Raw genomic sequence first — 17896 nt, 5'->3', positions numbered from 1 at the left:
GGTGAGACATGGTATCCCCCTTTTCCCATTGACGATCAACCTAACCTTTCCCCAACCTTTATGGGTTATTTGTAAATCAACTCTACTTATTTCCCCACATTTGACAGTACTGAAATGAGGAAGAGAAAACTGAGAACAATAAACACCACATGCTAACCACTCTAGTACTGGAACGAAGAAGATGCAACTAAAAGCAATGATGACTGCACACTTTCACCACTCTGGTATTGGGATGAGTAAGATGCCTGCTAAGAGCTGTGATGTTCAGGCATGTCCTTTTGATTGTGGTCAGGCTGGGCTAATTGGACATTCACACTTGTGTATAGGTGCGTTACAAATGCCATATCATATCATATCATACATGAAGTGTGTTAAGGGGCTGCAGGCGTATGAAAGGAGACCAGCCCAGCAGGGAAGTGAAAGACTGGAGAAGCAGCAGGAGGCCGGTGCAAGCAGCAGAGACCATCATCTGAGCAGGACGCTGAGACAATGGAGGCTGCAGAGAGAGGCGATCTGTGGAAGCATGGCATGGGAGCTGGGGCTCTATGGAACGGACTGAACGTGGTGAAGGTAACCATGTGGGAAGGCTGTCCCTTTCTCTTATGTTTGTAGTGCACGTTCTCCAGTGTAGAGGCCATTGCAGGAGTGCCTGAGGGGTAGGAGCTGTAACTTTTGCATCAACAGCAGAAGCATTTTGCAGAAGTGCATTTTGCTCAAGTGTTTTTGAGCGACTGCTGTCTCGCTGTTGCACTGCTTTGTTTCTGTGTGCGCTTGGCGGTTGCTGTGGACGCCTGTGGAACTGTTAACAACGGACCCACGTGACTTTGCCAGTGAGATCCTGTATCCAATAGGACTGTGCGTCACTGACGTGCACTACCTCCCAGAATCCTACAACAGTTTAATGCACGCGCCTTTGAGTGCGCGCATTTCGCAGAAGTGCGTTTCGCTCAAGTGTTTTTGAGTGACTGCTGTCTCGCTGTCTAGGGGGAGTAGCGTGAGGGGTGAGGTCTCTTAATAATTGTGTTTATATCTGTTTATTTATTTTATGTGCTTGTGCTATTGTTATTTTAGCTTATTTTAGTATTTTGTCTGTACAAATCCAACGGTCCCCTCACGAAAATAGAAGATAAACGGCAGCCGTGCTTGTATATTATTTGATATTATTATTTAAATTATTATTTGTTTTTTTATTTTTAATTGAGAAATGTCATTTACGCTGAAAACAGGCATGCCAGCGATAAATATAACATTATTTAAAGATGGGGCAGAAGTGATGCCTAATCCCGTGGTCCCCGCCACGGCCACTCTTTAAAACAACAAAAGAAAAACCCAGTGACTCGCACAAGTGATAGAAAAATGGCAAATAAAGTCAGGAATCTTTTAGTCACCAAAGGATGTGATATTCGACAATACTACAATCCAGGGGCTGTCATTGGTGCTAAGGGAAACAAACAGCTCCCAAACAAAGCTATTATTGGCAAACTTGATAACCTTTACGAATTAACCACTCGACTTGACCTAGAAGTAGCCGCCATTAAAAACAATGCACAAACAACTGAGTGCAAAAAAGTTGCAAGCATGATATCTGACACTACAATGGAAAAGGAAAATAAACGCTGTGAGAATGATATTCCAGGTCTAGGCAATAAACTTGATACAATTGCTGAGAGCCCGCCCAAAACATGCACTGTCGAGGCTCAACATAGATTAAGGGAAGCATATCATAATACACGTATAACTGGTCAAGTAGACGAGGATGCCTTAACTTGATGGATTTAGCTGGAATGTCTGCTAGTGAGGAGGAAGTGTTGTTTGTACATTCTAACACAGGTGACCTCATGCAGATTGATAATTTATCGCCAATTAGGATGCAAAACACAAGCAATCAGGTTCCACTAGAGGTGACAAACGAGGTCTGTGAACCTCAAAATCAGAAAAACAAGCACTCCCAGGTATCTCCTAATACATCTGTAGTTTCTGATAAAGATGCCTCTATAAGTCTATCATCATTTGCCTTGCCTACTCCGAGACATGTAAAGAAACCATGGGAATGACATGCCTCTGTGGGGTTTAATAATAACCATCTGGAGGAAAGTGTTGTACAGGGAGATATGAGCTCAACCATTCTGGCAATGAACTCAGCCTTACTATCCCTGGCCACATTATATGAAGCCATGGATCAAAGAATTAACTATGAGACAATACTGTTGACCAAATTAATAAACAAATCTAATGAAAGAGATGGTGTGTCCTCCTCCAGACCATGAGAACCCCAATTTGAGATCTTCCGACATTGTAGTGTGAAAGATTCAGAGTCACAAACTAATGGTCTAATGGATAATGGCTGTAAAGAGAAAGCTCAGACCAGACATTTCATATTTGGTGAATGCAAAATATAAAAAATGGGAGTGCCAAGGTGGAGCTGGAAACTCAGACCAATTCAAACAGCGATGGCTCAAAAAATGCAGTGACTGACTTGGTCACAGTGATAACTGAAGACGCCCCTGATAATGTGAGAGGCCAGCCAGCGATAACTGATGTCTCGATGAAAAAGCTGCTGGGTGATCCTTGTAACAGCAAAAAAGCAGATCTCCGTAAAAAGAAAAAAAACAACAAAACGCAGGTGAAGCCCAGACGATTCTTAAAAAATAACCAATGCTAATCATGCTGAGGTCCCCAAAGTTAAGAAGAACGATGAATGCAGGGACCAATCGAACCAACTACTGGTGGCAAACAAGGGGAAACTCTCCTTTGGGTTATGTTACAAACCTTTAGATGATCTGGTGGCTGCAAATGAGGAGGCAAGTGTGAAGGAAAGTGTTCAATTGCAAACCTCCAATTCTGATTTGCCTTCGTCTATACAAGCAAAGATAGACAGGTGTGGGCTGTTAGATGCGCAAATGCGCGAGGAAATAAACAAGACAATTGAACATTATATTGCAGAAAGACAAACGGAGAATCTCAAAATGGACACAGAGCAGACAAACCAGATATCATGGAAATCTAAGCTCGATTCTGTGCTGCCTCCTCCTAATAATGAAAGGGTTTTGCCAGCGTCAGGGAGAATGACTCGGGGAGATCAGTGGAAATCAAGTAAAAGCTCAACCCATCTGTTAACTCCGAAGGTGAGGACCATGGGTCAAAACAATTACCACGGTTTCATTCTAGAATGTAGAGAACATCCCTATGATCAACATGATCTCAGCCGATCATGCATTCTTAATATCGGTAAAGAGATACCGGAATTGAGAAACATAATATCTTCTGACATTGACTTGAGTGACAAGGATGTGTCAAGGTCGAGGATTATGTTTTGGTCAACACTGTTAGCTGATATAGTATGGGAAGCTAGAAACTCATTTCTCCACATGGGCTTCAATATTTATAAAGAAGAGTGTCAAGAATTAGGAGGTGAAAGGATGGGTTAAAAAAACTGGGCCCCCGCATCTTTGGGTCGAATAATAGAGGCCAAAACACCTATAGAAATGAAAGATTTGACCACGCATAACAATCCAACATTAAAGAAAAAACCAACCTCTTATGCTGGAACACCAATAGCTCAGAGCTCAATGAGTTTGATTTTGTAGTAATGCAGGAAACCTGGTTGGTTGAGTCACCCATCTGGAATGGATTTGACATAGTGATAGAACCTGCCATTTCACCTCTAAGGGGAAGAACCTATGGCAGGACTTCTTGTAGCTATAAGGAAATCCAAAGGATTTAAAGTCACAAACCTGAATTCTGACACTCCCTTCATTCAATGTATCAAACTGTCAAGCGAGACCCATACCTTCCTTCTAGTAACATCTATTGGGGGAAAGCTCATCTGTCACCAGACTGCTTTTTTGAGCACTTGAGGACATTTCTGTGAGAATTGCTCTGGAAAGAAATGTTACCTTTGTGCTAGTGATGGGAGACATCAATCTGCATCTGGCTCGGTGAAACAAGAGAACATTAGCGATGATGAAACAAGGTGGAATCAATGGTGCTGTGGAGGGTGATATCCCACCCACGAGCACGTGGCACAATGAACTATTAAGAGTTAAACAAAGCAATGATGAACATGATCCAATCCCTGGATATAAGACCTAGTGCGAAAAGTGACCATCACCAACTCTGCTTAGAATGGGAATTGGAGACTGAGCCTGTGGTAAAGCATGGGAGGACTTACAATGGCGTGTAATTGCCAATGATGCAAGAAATCGATTGAAATGGTCTGATGCCTCATTAATTCGATTTAATAAACATCTGTCTTGCAATTCTGGGAGGGATTATGTGTCTTCTATGCTTTATTATGTAACAACCAAGAACTCTGTACAAGGCCAAAGCCATAAACATACACATACATTTGATATAGAGGTGAAGATTAAAAAATCAGAGCTCCGACATCAGATACAGATGTTAAAATGTCTCCCAAGGGAGGAAAAGATGTTACAAACTAAAAAACTCTGTATGAGATACAGAAACTGGCAAAAAGGAAGGAAAGCCTTATGTTTTCAGAGAGATAGTGAATTCATGTTGAAAAAGATTGCCTCCAAATCAACGGCTGAAATATGGGGTGTGGCATAAATGAGGCAACTTATAAAGACCAAAATTCGGTCCAAATAAACCCTATTTCGGCTAAAGCCTGTTGTGCGTACTTCTTGCAAATATATCAATCTTCTCTGAGTGACAGCCAAATTGCCATTGAAAGAGAAAGTAAAAACTGGAATCATCTAATAAAATTTGACCGGAATGATATACTGCTGTACATAGCAAAGCTTAGCAGCTCGAGGGCTGCTGGTCCCGAATGCCTTAGCAATAAAATGCTCAAGCAAACCCGGAAATATGGTCAAGCATTCTCGAGCAAATAATTAAAGAAGTGATGCAATCTGGGATGGTGCCCTCTTCATGGAGGAAGTCCATACTTATCCCGCTATATAAAAAAGGCAATAGATTAGACCCGGCCTCTTAAAGGCCTATTGGCCTCCTTGATTGCCCGGGAAACATTTTGGCACATTTAGTGCTCTGTGAATTTAACGGGTGGCTTGACAATAAGGGACCAAGAGATCCATGGCAAACTGGTTTTCTAAAAGGCTTAGGTACAGGGATCAATTTGTTATGTTTAAACACGATTATTGCCAAGCAAGCCAAGCTAAAACTACCTTTGTATGTGGCCTTTGTGGATTTTAAAACCGCCTTTGATGCGGTTCCAAGGGAACTTCTAATCATGAAGTTGATGAAAAACAACTGCCCTTGGAACATCCTCAAATGGATCATCGATCTACACACTCAGACCTCAATACAAATCAGATTGGCTAACGATGGGAGTCTATCTGACCCGATTTACAGCTCTAGGGGTCTGAAGCAAGGATGTATTCTTGCGTCATCTATTTTCAACTTTTTCATCCCTGACCTCGGTATCTGTCGGTTTTGTAATGCTGAAGTTGAATCCCTTGAGCATATTATCACGAAATGCGACATGTTAAAGGGCCTGAGAACTAAGCACTTCAAAACTTTATTGGAACACAAGGTGAACATGGGAGCAGAAGATCTTTGGAAATATATATTCCATGTGTGTTCTAAATCAGTTGGGTATGCAACAGTCAATTTCCTGAATGAGCTAAAACTTGATAGAAATGTCATAGAATAAAAAAAGGGGAACATTCTCATAGTGACAAAACAGCTAAAGCCGGCATAAAGCTGGCCCAAGATTTGAGTTTCATCTGTCGTGATAAATTGGGAAAGTCTGTAAGAGGTTGTGTTTCATTCGTTTTATACCTGTGTTTTTTTGTTCTGTTTTCTTATTTATGTATATGATGTAGATTATGACTGTTTATATTGAGTGCTGAATGGATTTAAATGATAAATGTAAAAATGTATTTTAATTTTGTATATTGAAAGGTTGAGTTTCTCAACCATACCAATAAAAAAAAAAAAAAATCAGCAGAAGGTTGTGTGATCTGTGCTGCTGGAAGAACTATTAAAGCAACCAGGGAGTTTTTGACAAATGTGAAAATGAGTTACTAGTAAAAATCCAAAGCTATCGAATCTGAATTGAATAAAACATTGCCCATCAGACCTCTATGTGCCTTCTCTACACAACACGTAACCGTCCATTGATTGGGCTGGGAGGATAGCTCAGGGGAAACGTGTGTCTTGGAAGCAAGACAATGCATAGCAATACAGGTTTGCCCTTAAAATCCGCTCAGTATTAAGCGTGTTATAAAAGAACATTATTAATAGATGGAATAGTCTCTAACCAAGTTTCTTGGAAACAAATGATTTCATACTCTGCTCTACAAACATTATCAACAGAAAGGGCAAAAGGTGGGAATGACCCCGAGTGTTCCAACAGGTCCACCTAAGGGGCCGACTTTACTCTCTTGCAATACGTCTTGCTTGGTGTAGGGATGTCAGTATAGTGGACCAATCAAAACCAATCTCTTTTGGTTGATCATCTTTAATCCCATCCAAATTATATACAGAGCGCAGTGCATTGGATTTGCGGCATAAGCCAATCTTTAAAGGGGGCCTAGTGGACATGTCCACGGAATTCGGCAATGTATGGTCTATCAGTGTACTCCCCGTCCCCACAGTTTTCCCCTGCCGTTCAAACATGTCATAACCCAAAAGATGGAACACGTGCGATTCTTCCAATACCACTAAATGAACCAAATTGGAAGAGAAATGCTACCTAGTTAAATCTAACTGAGGATCTTTATCAAACTCCACTTGCAGGATATCAGAGGACCGTTTTAACCCAAGTCTTGGGACCTCATTAAATAATGACAAAACATGATGACAATTTAAGAGGCAACCCCTCCCTGTCCCTAAATATCTGTATATCTGTTCAATATACACAATGTGTGGATTTGATGAAACAGCCTCCACCGCCAGGCCCAACATACCCAGGTTGTTTTAAAAAAGCTTCTACGTTTTAACAGGTTGCTTCTCCTCCCTCAACCCCCTGAACATTAATCTGCCCCACCAAGATATGTTATTTGGGTAGACAGACCACTCAACAACCTTCTGACTCCTTCTTAACTGACTAATAGCTGATAGCCTCAAAATCTGGGCACATCTAGCTTCCAATGTCCTAAAAGGTGGAGAACTGCACTGTGTCGCCCTTCGGTCAAAATGTCTCCTGGGCAAAACCTCAGCAGAGCACACTTCAGCACTATGCCCCACTTCAATACTTCTGAGGTCCTGATCCCAAGAGTTACACACAAAATCCCTGGGCAATACTGACTGAGCGGCACCCTTCTCCAGCTCTAAATCACCAGTTACAATTCTTGCACATTCCGGGGGCTTTGTTATATGGTCAAAGGGCAACATAACCTCTGCTTCCTCATTCTCATCATCAGGATGATTCCTGAGGATACACAGGTCAAAATCTTCCATACTTCGAGCCTCCAGAGCAGGTACTGGTTTCAGAAAAGGCATAAGCATATTTTTACCCACTGCCAATTTTTAAACCTTATTTTTAGTGTTCTTAAACCCCATATTTTTCTGGTTACAAGAAAACGTACTCGCCACCAACCCACTACCTGATCTGATTTGTACCTTAGTATTGAACATCTGATTTTGCCCATTTGGTGGGTATAGAAACATAATTTTCCATCGTGGTCTGCTCTGATACGCCAAACATGTATTTCTTTTATTTATTTTTTATTAGTGCGACGCCCAGACCCACGGGTATCATGAAGAAGGTGATACGAATATTGTAGAAGTCTCTCGAGAACAGTTAGAAATTAGTCATATCTGTCAAATAGCCAGGCTTTCAGTAGTCTCTTAAAGACAGGATGAGAGGGTTCATTTCTGATGTACAAAGGGGTGAGTTCCAGAGAGAGAGGGGGCTGGTGTGCTGAGGCTAACACCACCTGCACTGGAGTGCTTAAAACGAGGGACCACAGGGGTAAGTTGACCGGAGGAGCGGAGAGATCTACAGTGGTGTCTTCTTAAAATGCAATTGTCCAGATACGGGGGTGCTTCTTTAGGGATGCACCGGTGTACAATGGTCCAAGTTTTAAAGTGAATCCTGGTTTTAACGGCAGCCAGTGGACCTCACGGCGAGTAGCAGATATATGGCCGGACCTGCAGAGACCCAAGGCGGCACGCAGGGCTTTATTTTACAGTAACTGTATCTTGGCCAGATTGGATGCTGACATGCCCTTAAAGACTACAGTCCAGTTTACTCAATATCATATCTCTCGCGAGGGTCAGGCAGTTGTTGGGGTCAGGCACTGTCTGCTTAGCGAGATGAGCTTGGCAGTGTTGGCAAGTGTTTTGGCATTTTTGAGAACAGGGATGGAGGAGCCATCGATAAGGAGGGAGGAATTGGAAGAGTCAAGTGCTTTGAGGCAGTTTGGTGATCCGTCATTAAAACCTACATTAGGGGTAGCCATCTAGTTCTGGATGGTGCTGAACACTTAGTTGATGGTATCAATTTGGCGCCTTCCAGGTTGCTGCTCTTTTCCCCACCTGGTGCCTTCCTGGTTGCCGCTCTTTTTCCATACTTAAGAAGTGCTCCCACCTCTTCCTTTGCAGATGGGGAGCAGGTGCAAGTGGATCTAGGTCACCTGGCCTAAGCACCACACACCTTCTTAGCCCTGCCGCTTCCTTCCTGCTCTTAACGTTTAGATCAAAGGTATCTCTCGCCCGGGCGTCTGAAACAAATGGGCTGACGGAGAAAAGTGCAATTCCTGTTTGGACCTGTTCTGACCAGGAGGACCCAGGGCCTGACCCCCTACTCAGACAGCATGGTAAGCATGCACCAACATGTGTTTACTCCATCTGTCCCCACAGGCCATCCCCACCCACTCTGATCCCCCGTGCTGTTCCCTTGTGCCCCCCACACTTCTTGCAGACAGGTGTTGTCTGATTTGCTTGATTCTTCTACCCTGCTCCCCCCTCACCCCCCCAAGCCTACTTCTGCAGGAGTCTCTCCTGATACATTCTGGTTTCACCGTCTAGTGGCCAATGACGGATTTCACTTTTATGGACTTCGTTGATTCACGGTGCATCACACTTTCTCATGATGGCCCTGAATCATGCTGTTCCCATATTCATCTTGTATCCGGACTTGCAACATTATGTGTTACTAATGACTTCTGTAATTGTATTCGCTCTCCCCTCTTGCCTCTCCACTCTTTTTGACTGCTTACTCGCTGTTCTCCCCTCCTCTCCCTTTCTCCCATTTCCTATCGCCTCCCCTCCTCCCCTTACTTTCTTCTATGCACTTACTCTATCAGAATTGTCCCTGGACCTAATATGATAGCAACCTCATCTGTCTCCTTCCCCCCATCTCCTTACTTGTCCCCTCTCACCCCGCCCTCCAGCACTATCTGAAATGTCGTCAGGCCTAGTACGATAGTCGCTTGTTTTGTTCCTCCCCTCCTTTTCTGCACCCCTCTCCCTCACCTTTTGTTTTTCTCTGGCCTCTACCAGAAATGTCGGCAGGCCTAGTACGGTAGTGGCCTGTCTGTTTTCATTTCCTTCCCACCCTCCCCCTCCCTTCCTTATCTATGTCTTAGCTCTTGCACTATCTGAAATGTCATCAGGCCGAGTACGATAGTTAATTTCACATCCTTACTGTTCATGGCCTGTAAGAATGTCGTTGTATTTTCCCTTGTTCCCTCACTTGCCTTGAAGCGCTCTGAAACATATTGTGTATAGGCGCTATATAAATAAACTATCATATCATATATCAGTGTCATTAATGTGGTTGCCAGAGATGGGGATGAGGAAAATGTAGCAGAGGTTCAAGCGGCATGGAGGGTTAGCTTCAGTGTTGGGGGCAGTTGAGAGAGTCACCACGGACTCCAGTATGAGGGGCCATGTGTATGTCATGACCATAGGAGGAGCTGGTAATGCAGAGTTGTCAGTAAGAGCGGGAGAGGAGGAGAACTTGGTGGTGGATTTCTTAGGTGTGAATAGTGGTGGATAGTCGCAGGGCAGCAGCGGATGGTATGGGGTGGTATCAGCATATTCAGAGTGCATGCCAGTGACCCGAGTAGCAGAGATGGGGAGGTGAAAGAACTCCTACCTATGGGTTGACCCACATCGGGTACTACGCAAGATTGATGAAACGCAGGGGTATGCGCCAGGCTGGTGGATAGGTTATGGACAGAGGGTGTGATGCAGGAGATCGTCAGGCAGGGTTTGGTCCAGTAGCCCGGGCCTGTCCCGGATAGGTCCAGACAGGGATAAACGGCATTGAAAGGTGACCGGCTTCCCTGGATTGGCCGACATAACTCGGACTGCGGCCAGTCCACATTGTGCAGCCAGGAAGACTGAGTTGTGAACGAAAATGCAGCGGCCATCTTAGTGAGTAATGGAGGGTCCCGTGCTGCAAGTGCCAGCCCAGCAGGGCTGAATGTGCAAGTGCAAGCCCAGCAGGGCTGAATGTGCAAGTGCAAGCCCAGCAGGGCTGAATGAATGTGCCAGCCCAGCAGGGCTGAATGTGCAAGTGCAAGCCCAGCAGGGCTGAATGTGCAAGCCCAGCAGTTTCATCCGTATGACTGTGGACACCCAATCCGGTATTTAAGCGGCAAATACATTTTTGTGAATCCTTGTGATTTTAATGTTTTGGGGCTTTTTAGACAAAGAAACCTTATCTCTTAGGAGAAACGCTTGAAAATTCGTAAATGCAGTTGTTCGGGAGTTTGTAGGCGGAAGATCCCCTAGAACTACAATTTCTGGTGCATCAAAGTGATCTCTAATGGAGGTCATCACCTCTGGCCCTGCCTGCACCTCTGGCCCTGCCTGCACCTCTGCAACTGCCTGCACCTCTGCAACTGCCTGCACCTCTGGCCCTGCCTGCACCTCTGGCCCTGCCTGCACCTCTGCAACTGCCTGCACCTCTGCAACTGCCTGCACCTCTGCAACCGCCTGCACCTCTGCTACCACCTGCACCTCTGCTACTGCCTGCACCTCTAGTACTACCTGTGCTACTGCCTGCGCCTCTGGCACCGCCTGCGCCTCTGCTACTGCCTGTACCTCTGCTACTACCTGCACCTGTGCTACTGCCTGCCCCTCTACTACTGCCTGCACCTGTGCTACTGCCTGCCCCTCTACTACTGCCTGCACCTCTGCAACTGCCTGCACCTCCCTCAAGGCAACAGGCATTGCAGAGCGGTGATCTGGTGACTGACATTGGCAACGCTTGTAGGATTTGTAAACATTTCATTCAAAGCATTAGGAATGTTATTGCAACGGACCCCCTCGTCATTAGAAAAAAGAAATCTTCAATAAATTTTAATTTGGCCGTTTAACATGCCATGTTGTTCTTTAAGTGCTTATTGCCACATGTAAAGTTTCATAAGATCTCTCCAAATTAGCCAAAGTAAAGTTTAAAGCATGCCACACTGGAGTAGCTGAGTTTGGAGGGTCAGAAGATGACAGACAATGGCTGCTTCACTGTGCACGGGTATCTGATGTGAATAAGCAGAGGGCTCAAACACCTTTGAGGCATCGCAAGCATATAATGATGGTGAGCGAGACAGTCCTGTGGGTGGGATGGCACGCGATGGAGTCAATCCCGCCACCTCAAGTCCCACATGGTTCTAAAGCCCTGAAACGCCTGCATCCACATCAGGAATCCACTGACAAATCCCAAACACATTCCAGGGCCGACACTGCTGAATCCGGCAGCGCTGGAAAAATTGCAGTGACCGACGCACCATAGCTGGCTGCCACGTCCCCATTCATAAAGGACCTCTGTGTCTCCTCTTATCCTTATTCAATTTGCATCTGGTTGGTGCTCCCTCTGGTGTGGAGATACCCATCGGAACAGATAGAACTTCCGGACTCGGAATTATAGGGATTGAAAAAAGCATCCGCCATGGAAGCCCCAAAATGTGCATTGGGAAATTTATTTGGATCAAAAACAGCTTGACTCTGTAATGCGCACATTGTACTTTGCAAGTTTTCAGAGGAACTCAAACAGCTGTAGACTGCGGAGATGCAGCCTAACTTGACAAAAATACTGGCGGCGCGTGCCGTAACCTTCACTACCCTTCACTGAGGCAAGTACAGCATACAGTGCTAACCGATGCGAGGTACCACTGGTGATCTGGCAACAAACCTCCTTAGCTGAATCCTGGGAGAGACCTCGAGCCGCACCCTGCATCACTAAACACAAAACGCACTGTGCGTGTTCCGCGCAGTGCTGGTGTCTTTGTAGAAAGAGCAAACCTTCTTGACTAGTCAGTAAAGACAGACTCTGCCTCAACTTCCAAAGTCTCATGTCATCACCACTGCACAAAACACACTCTGCGACACACCGCCAAGAGGGAATTACTTTGATTACCAGAAGAGGGGATGTGTATCACAGGGAGAGAGCCCGTGCAACCGGAAGTAACAGCGCGAAGGAGAACCCCAGTAAGGGGATGACTTTTAGGACACTTGGGGAAAAAAGGAGAAAGACCTAAAATCCAGAGGGAGTCAGAGGGGCCTTGTGGTCCCCAGAAGAAAGTACAAGAACTGAGCTTTAGAAATCACTGAGCAGGAGACCTTCCTGTCTGGAACTGTCTGCAAGCCTTTTAATTCTCATTCTGCATGTATAATCCCGTTTACCAAGAACCTTTATGTGACAGCCATCCTGAACCCATTTCCATGCAATAGTCTCATGTTTTACTTTTTGTTAATGAAACCCAATGTTTTTATTCTGATGTCAGTAGTTGTGTGTTCCCTTGACCATGTGTAAGCCGCTAAACACCGTAAATATGCTCCCGGCGACATAATTCATGCCCCTCCTTCCTTATCCACATTTCACTCTTGTTTTAAACCGCATCTCCTTTCCCAAATAACAAATGTTCTCTGTTTAATGGGTCGTCCTGTAGTGTATGGTTCATATTTTCTGTGCTGCGCTTAAGGCTATATACATTTTTTAATAAAATACAACCCCGACTCCATCATTGACCCTGACATTATCCTCTTCAATGTGCTCAAACAGTGCTTGTAGGATTGCAACTCAAGTTGTGATATTGATAAACTGTAGTGCGTTGAGTGGATTAAGGCTGACAATGGCCAGCTAGGCCACTCTAGGTAGGCCCATGTACAGCGAGGGCTTTCTGAGGGATCAGGGATATAACGGGCCCTGTCTGTCCCTCACAGCTGGATTTACTATATTCTTTTTAACTGTTTTTTTGAAGTTGGGAATACAACTTCTTTTGGGAAGCACAAATGGAATTCCTAGTTCTATTGGTGTATTTCAGTTTTTTTTAGACAAATTAAATCTACATCTCTCTCTAAAACATATACTTTAGTAAGCCTGCCTACCTGCACCCTGTAATTAATAATTCATGCAAATGAAAAGATACGGTAAACTTCCTCTTCAGATGAGGTAGTAACGCTACTTCTCGCTGGCACTGCCATGTTGGCACCAATGATTCAAAACTATCCTTAAAGCTGTGTAGGTGGAGACATGGTGGGGGCTCCATTGTGGGCTTTTGTTGAGAATATTGTTATTGTTTTATTAGAAATATTTGCCTATTTTTAGGGAATAACTGTGGATGGTCCTACACTTAAACCGTAAGGTTGCTTTAGCCCGTGGGTGTAAATCTGTCCACCATATCTAGATGGCATTCCTGAATTCCTTCCCCCTGGTTCAGGCTAATTTCATCTTTGGGAAGAGACTTCAAAGAGACCTAATTTCTATGGAGATTTGGAGCCAGAAACCCAGCAATATTGTTGTGTTCCATGATGTTTCTTGGTCCTTCAGCCCAAGGTAGGTGTCCACCTTGTTCCGGCTGTGCTATCTTTGCCATGCCCAGCAGAGCTGGTCAGCTGTCAATATCCAGCATGAGAGACTGGAGGGGCAACCATTTCTCAGACTCTGGTGACAGGCTCTTCACCACAATGTATTCATGCTTGCTGTGAGCCTTGGTTTCTGTGTTGACTTTTATTCTTGAGGCTGAGACACAGGTGGGACTACACATCTCAGTCCTTGTCCTTTGCACATTTCATAATAATCCACTGTTTCAAAAGCTTGTTGTTATGAAGTAGAAACTTTCTATTGTGTTTTTTTTCTGACTTTTCACTGTAATGTATCTGTATTGTATGCTTACTAAACACTAATAGAGATTTTTTTTTTCCATTCAAACAGGACACACAAATAAGACGTATGGAAAAGGTGAATCATTAATGGTGGAAATGTTTTGCTGTGTTAGTGTTGTCTCATGAATGTTTTTCACTTGCATGAGAGAACCCATTCCCAGTAGAGACAGTAACTCTGATACACACATGTGCAAAATCCGGATCTACCACTAGGTTCTATCCTATAGGACAGCTCTGTAGAACTAAATGGACTTCTGAACCACCTGACGATATACACAGAGGAATGACAACACAAATATACTGAATACATGTTCCTACATGTGCATGTGAATAATGGATGTAGAAAAATGAATGCAGGAGTCCCCAACTCCGCGGGAGAGGATGTCCAAATGTGCTCAGTGGGATTCATCCTGAAAAGAGTAATACTTTAAAGAATCCACAGAGAAGACGCTAACACCACAGAAACCTTGTGAATTCACTGACCCCGACATAGCTTGCCAGAGCTAGGACCATCTATGCACGCAAATGGTATACCACGGATGAATAACACCATAAAAGTGCACAGAGTGATAAGCCTTTCAATAAAAAGCGTCATCTAATGCTTCACCATTGAGTCCCTACTGAGAGAATGGAGTGAGTGCAGGGTCAGAAAGGAAAAGAATCTAACTTTGGGCTTCAGCGATAGAAGTGGTTTCCATGGTGATGATGATTCAGAATCCCTGCTGTGATTTCAGTCTACTGTAAATGTTGATACCAAGAAGCGCCTTGAAGCATATTGTCAACACAATGGAGGGATTTGATGAATTTTCTGAATCTGAAAATATTTTCAAGCAAAAAGATGTTGAATTCCTACCTGCGGTGTTCCACACTGGTGAGAGAGAGCTGACATGTTCTGAATGCAATGAGACTTTCAAGCAAAAGTGTGACCTATTGAGACATCAAGGAACACACACTGGGAAACCATATGCATGTTCTGAATGTGGTAAGGCCTTCAAATTAAAGGGTCATCTAGTGCTACATCAGAGAAATCACACTGGAGAGAAACCATATGCATGTTCTGAATGTGGCAAGGCTTTCAGGGGGAATGGTGATCTTTTGAAACATCAAAGAATTCATACTGGAGAGAAACCATTTGCTTGTTCTGAGTGTGATAAGGCTTTCACGCGAAATGATCACCTAGTGCAACATCAGAGAACTCACACCGGGGAGAAACCATATGCTTGTTCCGATTGTGATCAGGCTTTCAAACAAAAGAGTCATCTATTGCTACATCAAAGAAATCACACTGGCGAGAGGCCATATACATGCTCTGAATGTAATATGGCCTTCAAACAAAAGGGGCATCTATTACTACATCAAAGATATCACACAGAGGAGATGTCGTATACATATTCTAAAGGTGGCATGGCTTTTACGGGAAAGAGTGATCTTTTGAAAAATAAAAGAATTGACACTGGAGAGAAGCCATATTCATGTTGTGAATGTGATAAGGCTTTCAAGCAAAAGGGTCATCTAGTGCTACATCAAAGAAATCACACAGGAGAGAAACCATATGCATGTTCTGAATGTGGCAAGACTTTCGCGTCAAAGGGTAATCTATTGATACATCAAAGAAATCACACTGGGGTGAAGCCATATACATGTTCTGATTGTGATAAGGCCTTCAAACAAAAGGGTCATCTTTTGCTACATCAAAGAAGACATCACACTGGGGAGAGGCCCTATCCATGTTCTGAATGTGGCAAGGAATTCAAGGGAAAGGATGTTCTTTTGAGACATCAACAAATTCACACTGGTGTGGAGCCATATACATGTTCAGAATGAGTTCAGGCATTCATGCAAAAGAGTCACCTATTAAAAACATCAAAGAAATCACACTGGGGTGCAACCTTACACATGTTCTGAATGTGATAAGGCTTTCAATGGAGAGGTTGCACTATTTCTACATCAGCGGTATCACACTGCTAAAAAAAAAAAGAATTTCTACAGTGTTCGGGAGTTCACATGAAAGAGTGATCTATTGAGACATCAGAGAAATCACACTGGGGGACCATAAACATGTCCTCATTGTGATCAGGCTTTCAAACAAAATAAAGAGCTATTCCGACATGAAAGAATTTCACCTAGAAATAAACCATTTACATGTTCTGTATATGATATGTTTTTCTAGCAAAAGTGTGGACTGTTGTCACTTAGGAGAAGTCACAACCATATATTTGTTTTAAATGTGATAAGGCTTTCAAGCAAAAGAGAAAATTATTGCTACATCATGGAAATCACACTGGGGTGAAACCATATACATGTTCTGAATGTGACCAGACTTCCAAGGGAAATGGTGAAGTATTGATGCATCAGAGAAATCACGCTGGGGAAGTATTCAATATCAGTATATATGAACTGCTGCCACAATTAGAAGAAGCTCGTATCATCCCTTAACCAGGAGAGAAAATAGTTTCTACCTCTTTACCTGTACACAGAGTCATTTTACATTTCACAACAAAGTTTAAATGGGTTGGCCTCACGTTTCCCCTACTTTACATCATAGCATTCTGTACAATCACAAAACCCGCAATATACTCCCAGACTAAGCTATTTACCAGTTAACAGCTTGACATGATCCAATGCATCGAAGAGAGAGTAAAATAAAGAGAAAACAATACTATGCCTTGGATAAGTACGTTTCAACAAGTCACTGACGTTCACCACTCCTGCATCTACAGAAGGGGAAGGAAACCACATTTGGTTTGCACAAGAATAGCACAACTTTATTTACACACTTCACACACTAGAATACCACCAGCTTCCAGGTATTCCACTAAATCGGAGTCCACTGAATGGATATAGCACAGATCAGTTCATCACAAAAAGGAATCACTTTTTTTTATTAAGTATGTCTGAATTAACATAAAACCTTTATACTTCATTTATAAAATGATCATCAATCAGTTATTACATAATTCAATAATTGTACGTACATACATAATTCCTTAACAGCAGAGTGGGAGAACGTGGACTGCCTCAATGATGGTATTCAATAGACTCTTATGCATCAAACCTCGTCAATACATTATATGAAATAAAATACATAATTTGTTACACGTATCCAATAGCATAAAACTTCAGTAAATGTGTAACTTAAATACGGAACCATAAAACATATCTGTTTTCTGCCAGGTGCCCCCAGCAGTCTGTAACAGAATCTTAAGGACTTCATTTCCTTGATGTTCTATATAGCTCTGCATAAGTGCTTCATACGCAGATCTATAGAACCTTTATATTGTCTAACTAGGTGGTCAGTAGTTTCAGGTTGTTCGGGTATGTTACATAGTCTGCCTTTGGATGCTAAAACTCTTCTGGAGCCACAACTCTGTCATGAACAGATTGAATTGTAATCGCTTATAAGAGACCTGGATTCTTCTATTAGGATAATGCACAGTACATCCTGGGATGGTTTTATATTTCTATATATTCATTTCTACTGCTTGTAGAGACCATACTTAGTTTGATCGTCATGTTGCCCTTTCCATCCTTTTGACCTTATCTGCATTATTCAGAAGGAGATCTGTATTTTGGCCTATCATTTCCAAATTCCTATTAGTCTAAATACTTAAAGGTTTTGAATCCCCTTTTTTAATCACTTTTCAATGTATGAAATGGCATATTTTTAGCGGGATTAAGAATCTTAAGTAGCAGAATAATTGTTTTGGTCTTTTACTACTTGGTTAGGCTAGATACATATGTTTTCTTTTCAGTTTTCATTGAATGATAGAACTAATGTTGATACATAGTGCTATTCATTTTTCTTTAGTTGAATTTTGCTAGGAAGTTACATTTCATCATTATGCTTTGCATTTGT

At 43.1% G+C, this 17896-nt stretch overlaps 1 protein-coding gene across 1 annotated transcript in view; it reads left to right on the top strand.

Moving 5' to 3' along the window:
• The window catches only part of LOC138570290 (zinc finger protein 300-like), a 38695-nt gene extending 22503 nt beyond the window's left edge, over positions 1 to 16192 (top strand). The window contains exon 2 of the mRNA XM_069649062.1: positions 14090 to 16192. Within this exon, the coding sequence (XP_069505163.1) occupies positions 14785 to 15864 (1080 nt within the window). The 5' untranslated portion in view covers positions 14090 to 14784 and the 3' untranslated portion in view covers positions 15865 to 16192. The remainder of the gene's footprint in view (positions 1 to 14089) is intronic.
• Positions 16193 to 17896: the final 1704 nt, after the last annotated feature.

Source organism: Ambystoma mexicanum, chromosome 2q (genome assembly GCF_040938575.1).
Source record: "Ambystoma mexicanum isolate Mex_15411 chromosome 2q, UKY_AmexF1_1, whole genome shotgun sequence".
Classification (NCBI taxonomy): domain Eukaryota; kingdom Metazoa; phylum Chordata; class Amphibia; order Caudata; family Ambystomatidae; genus Ambystoma; species Ambystoma mexicanum.
The sequence above is the reverse complement of the archived record's forward strand: the minus strand, read 5'-3'. Positions and strand labels throughout refer to the sequence as shown.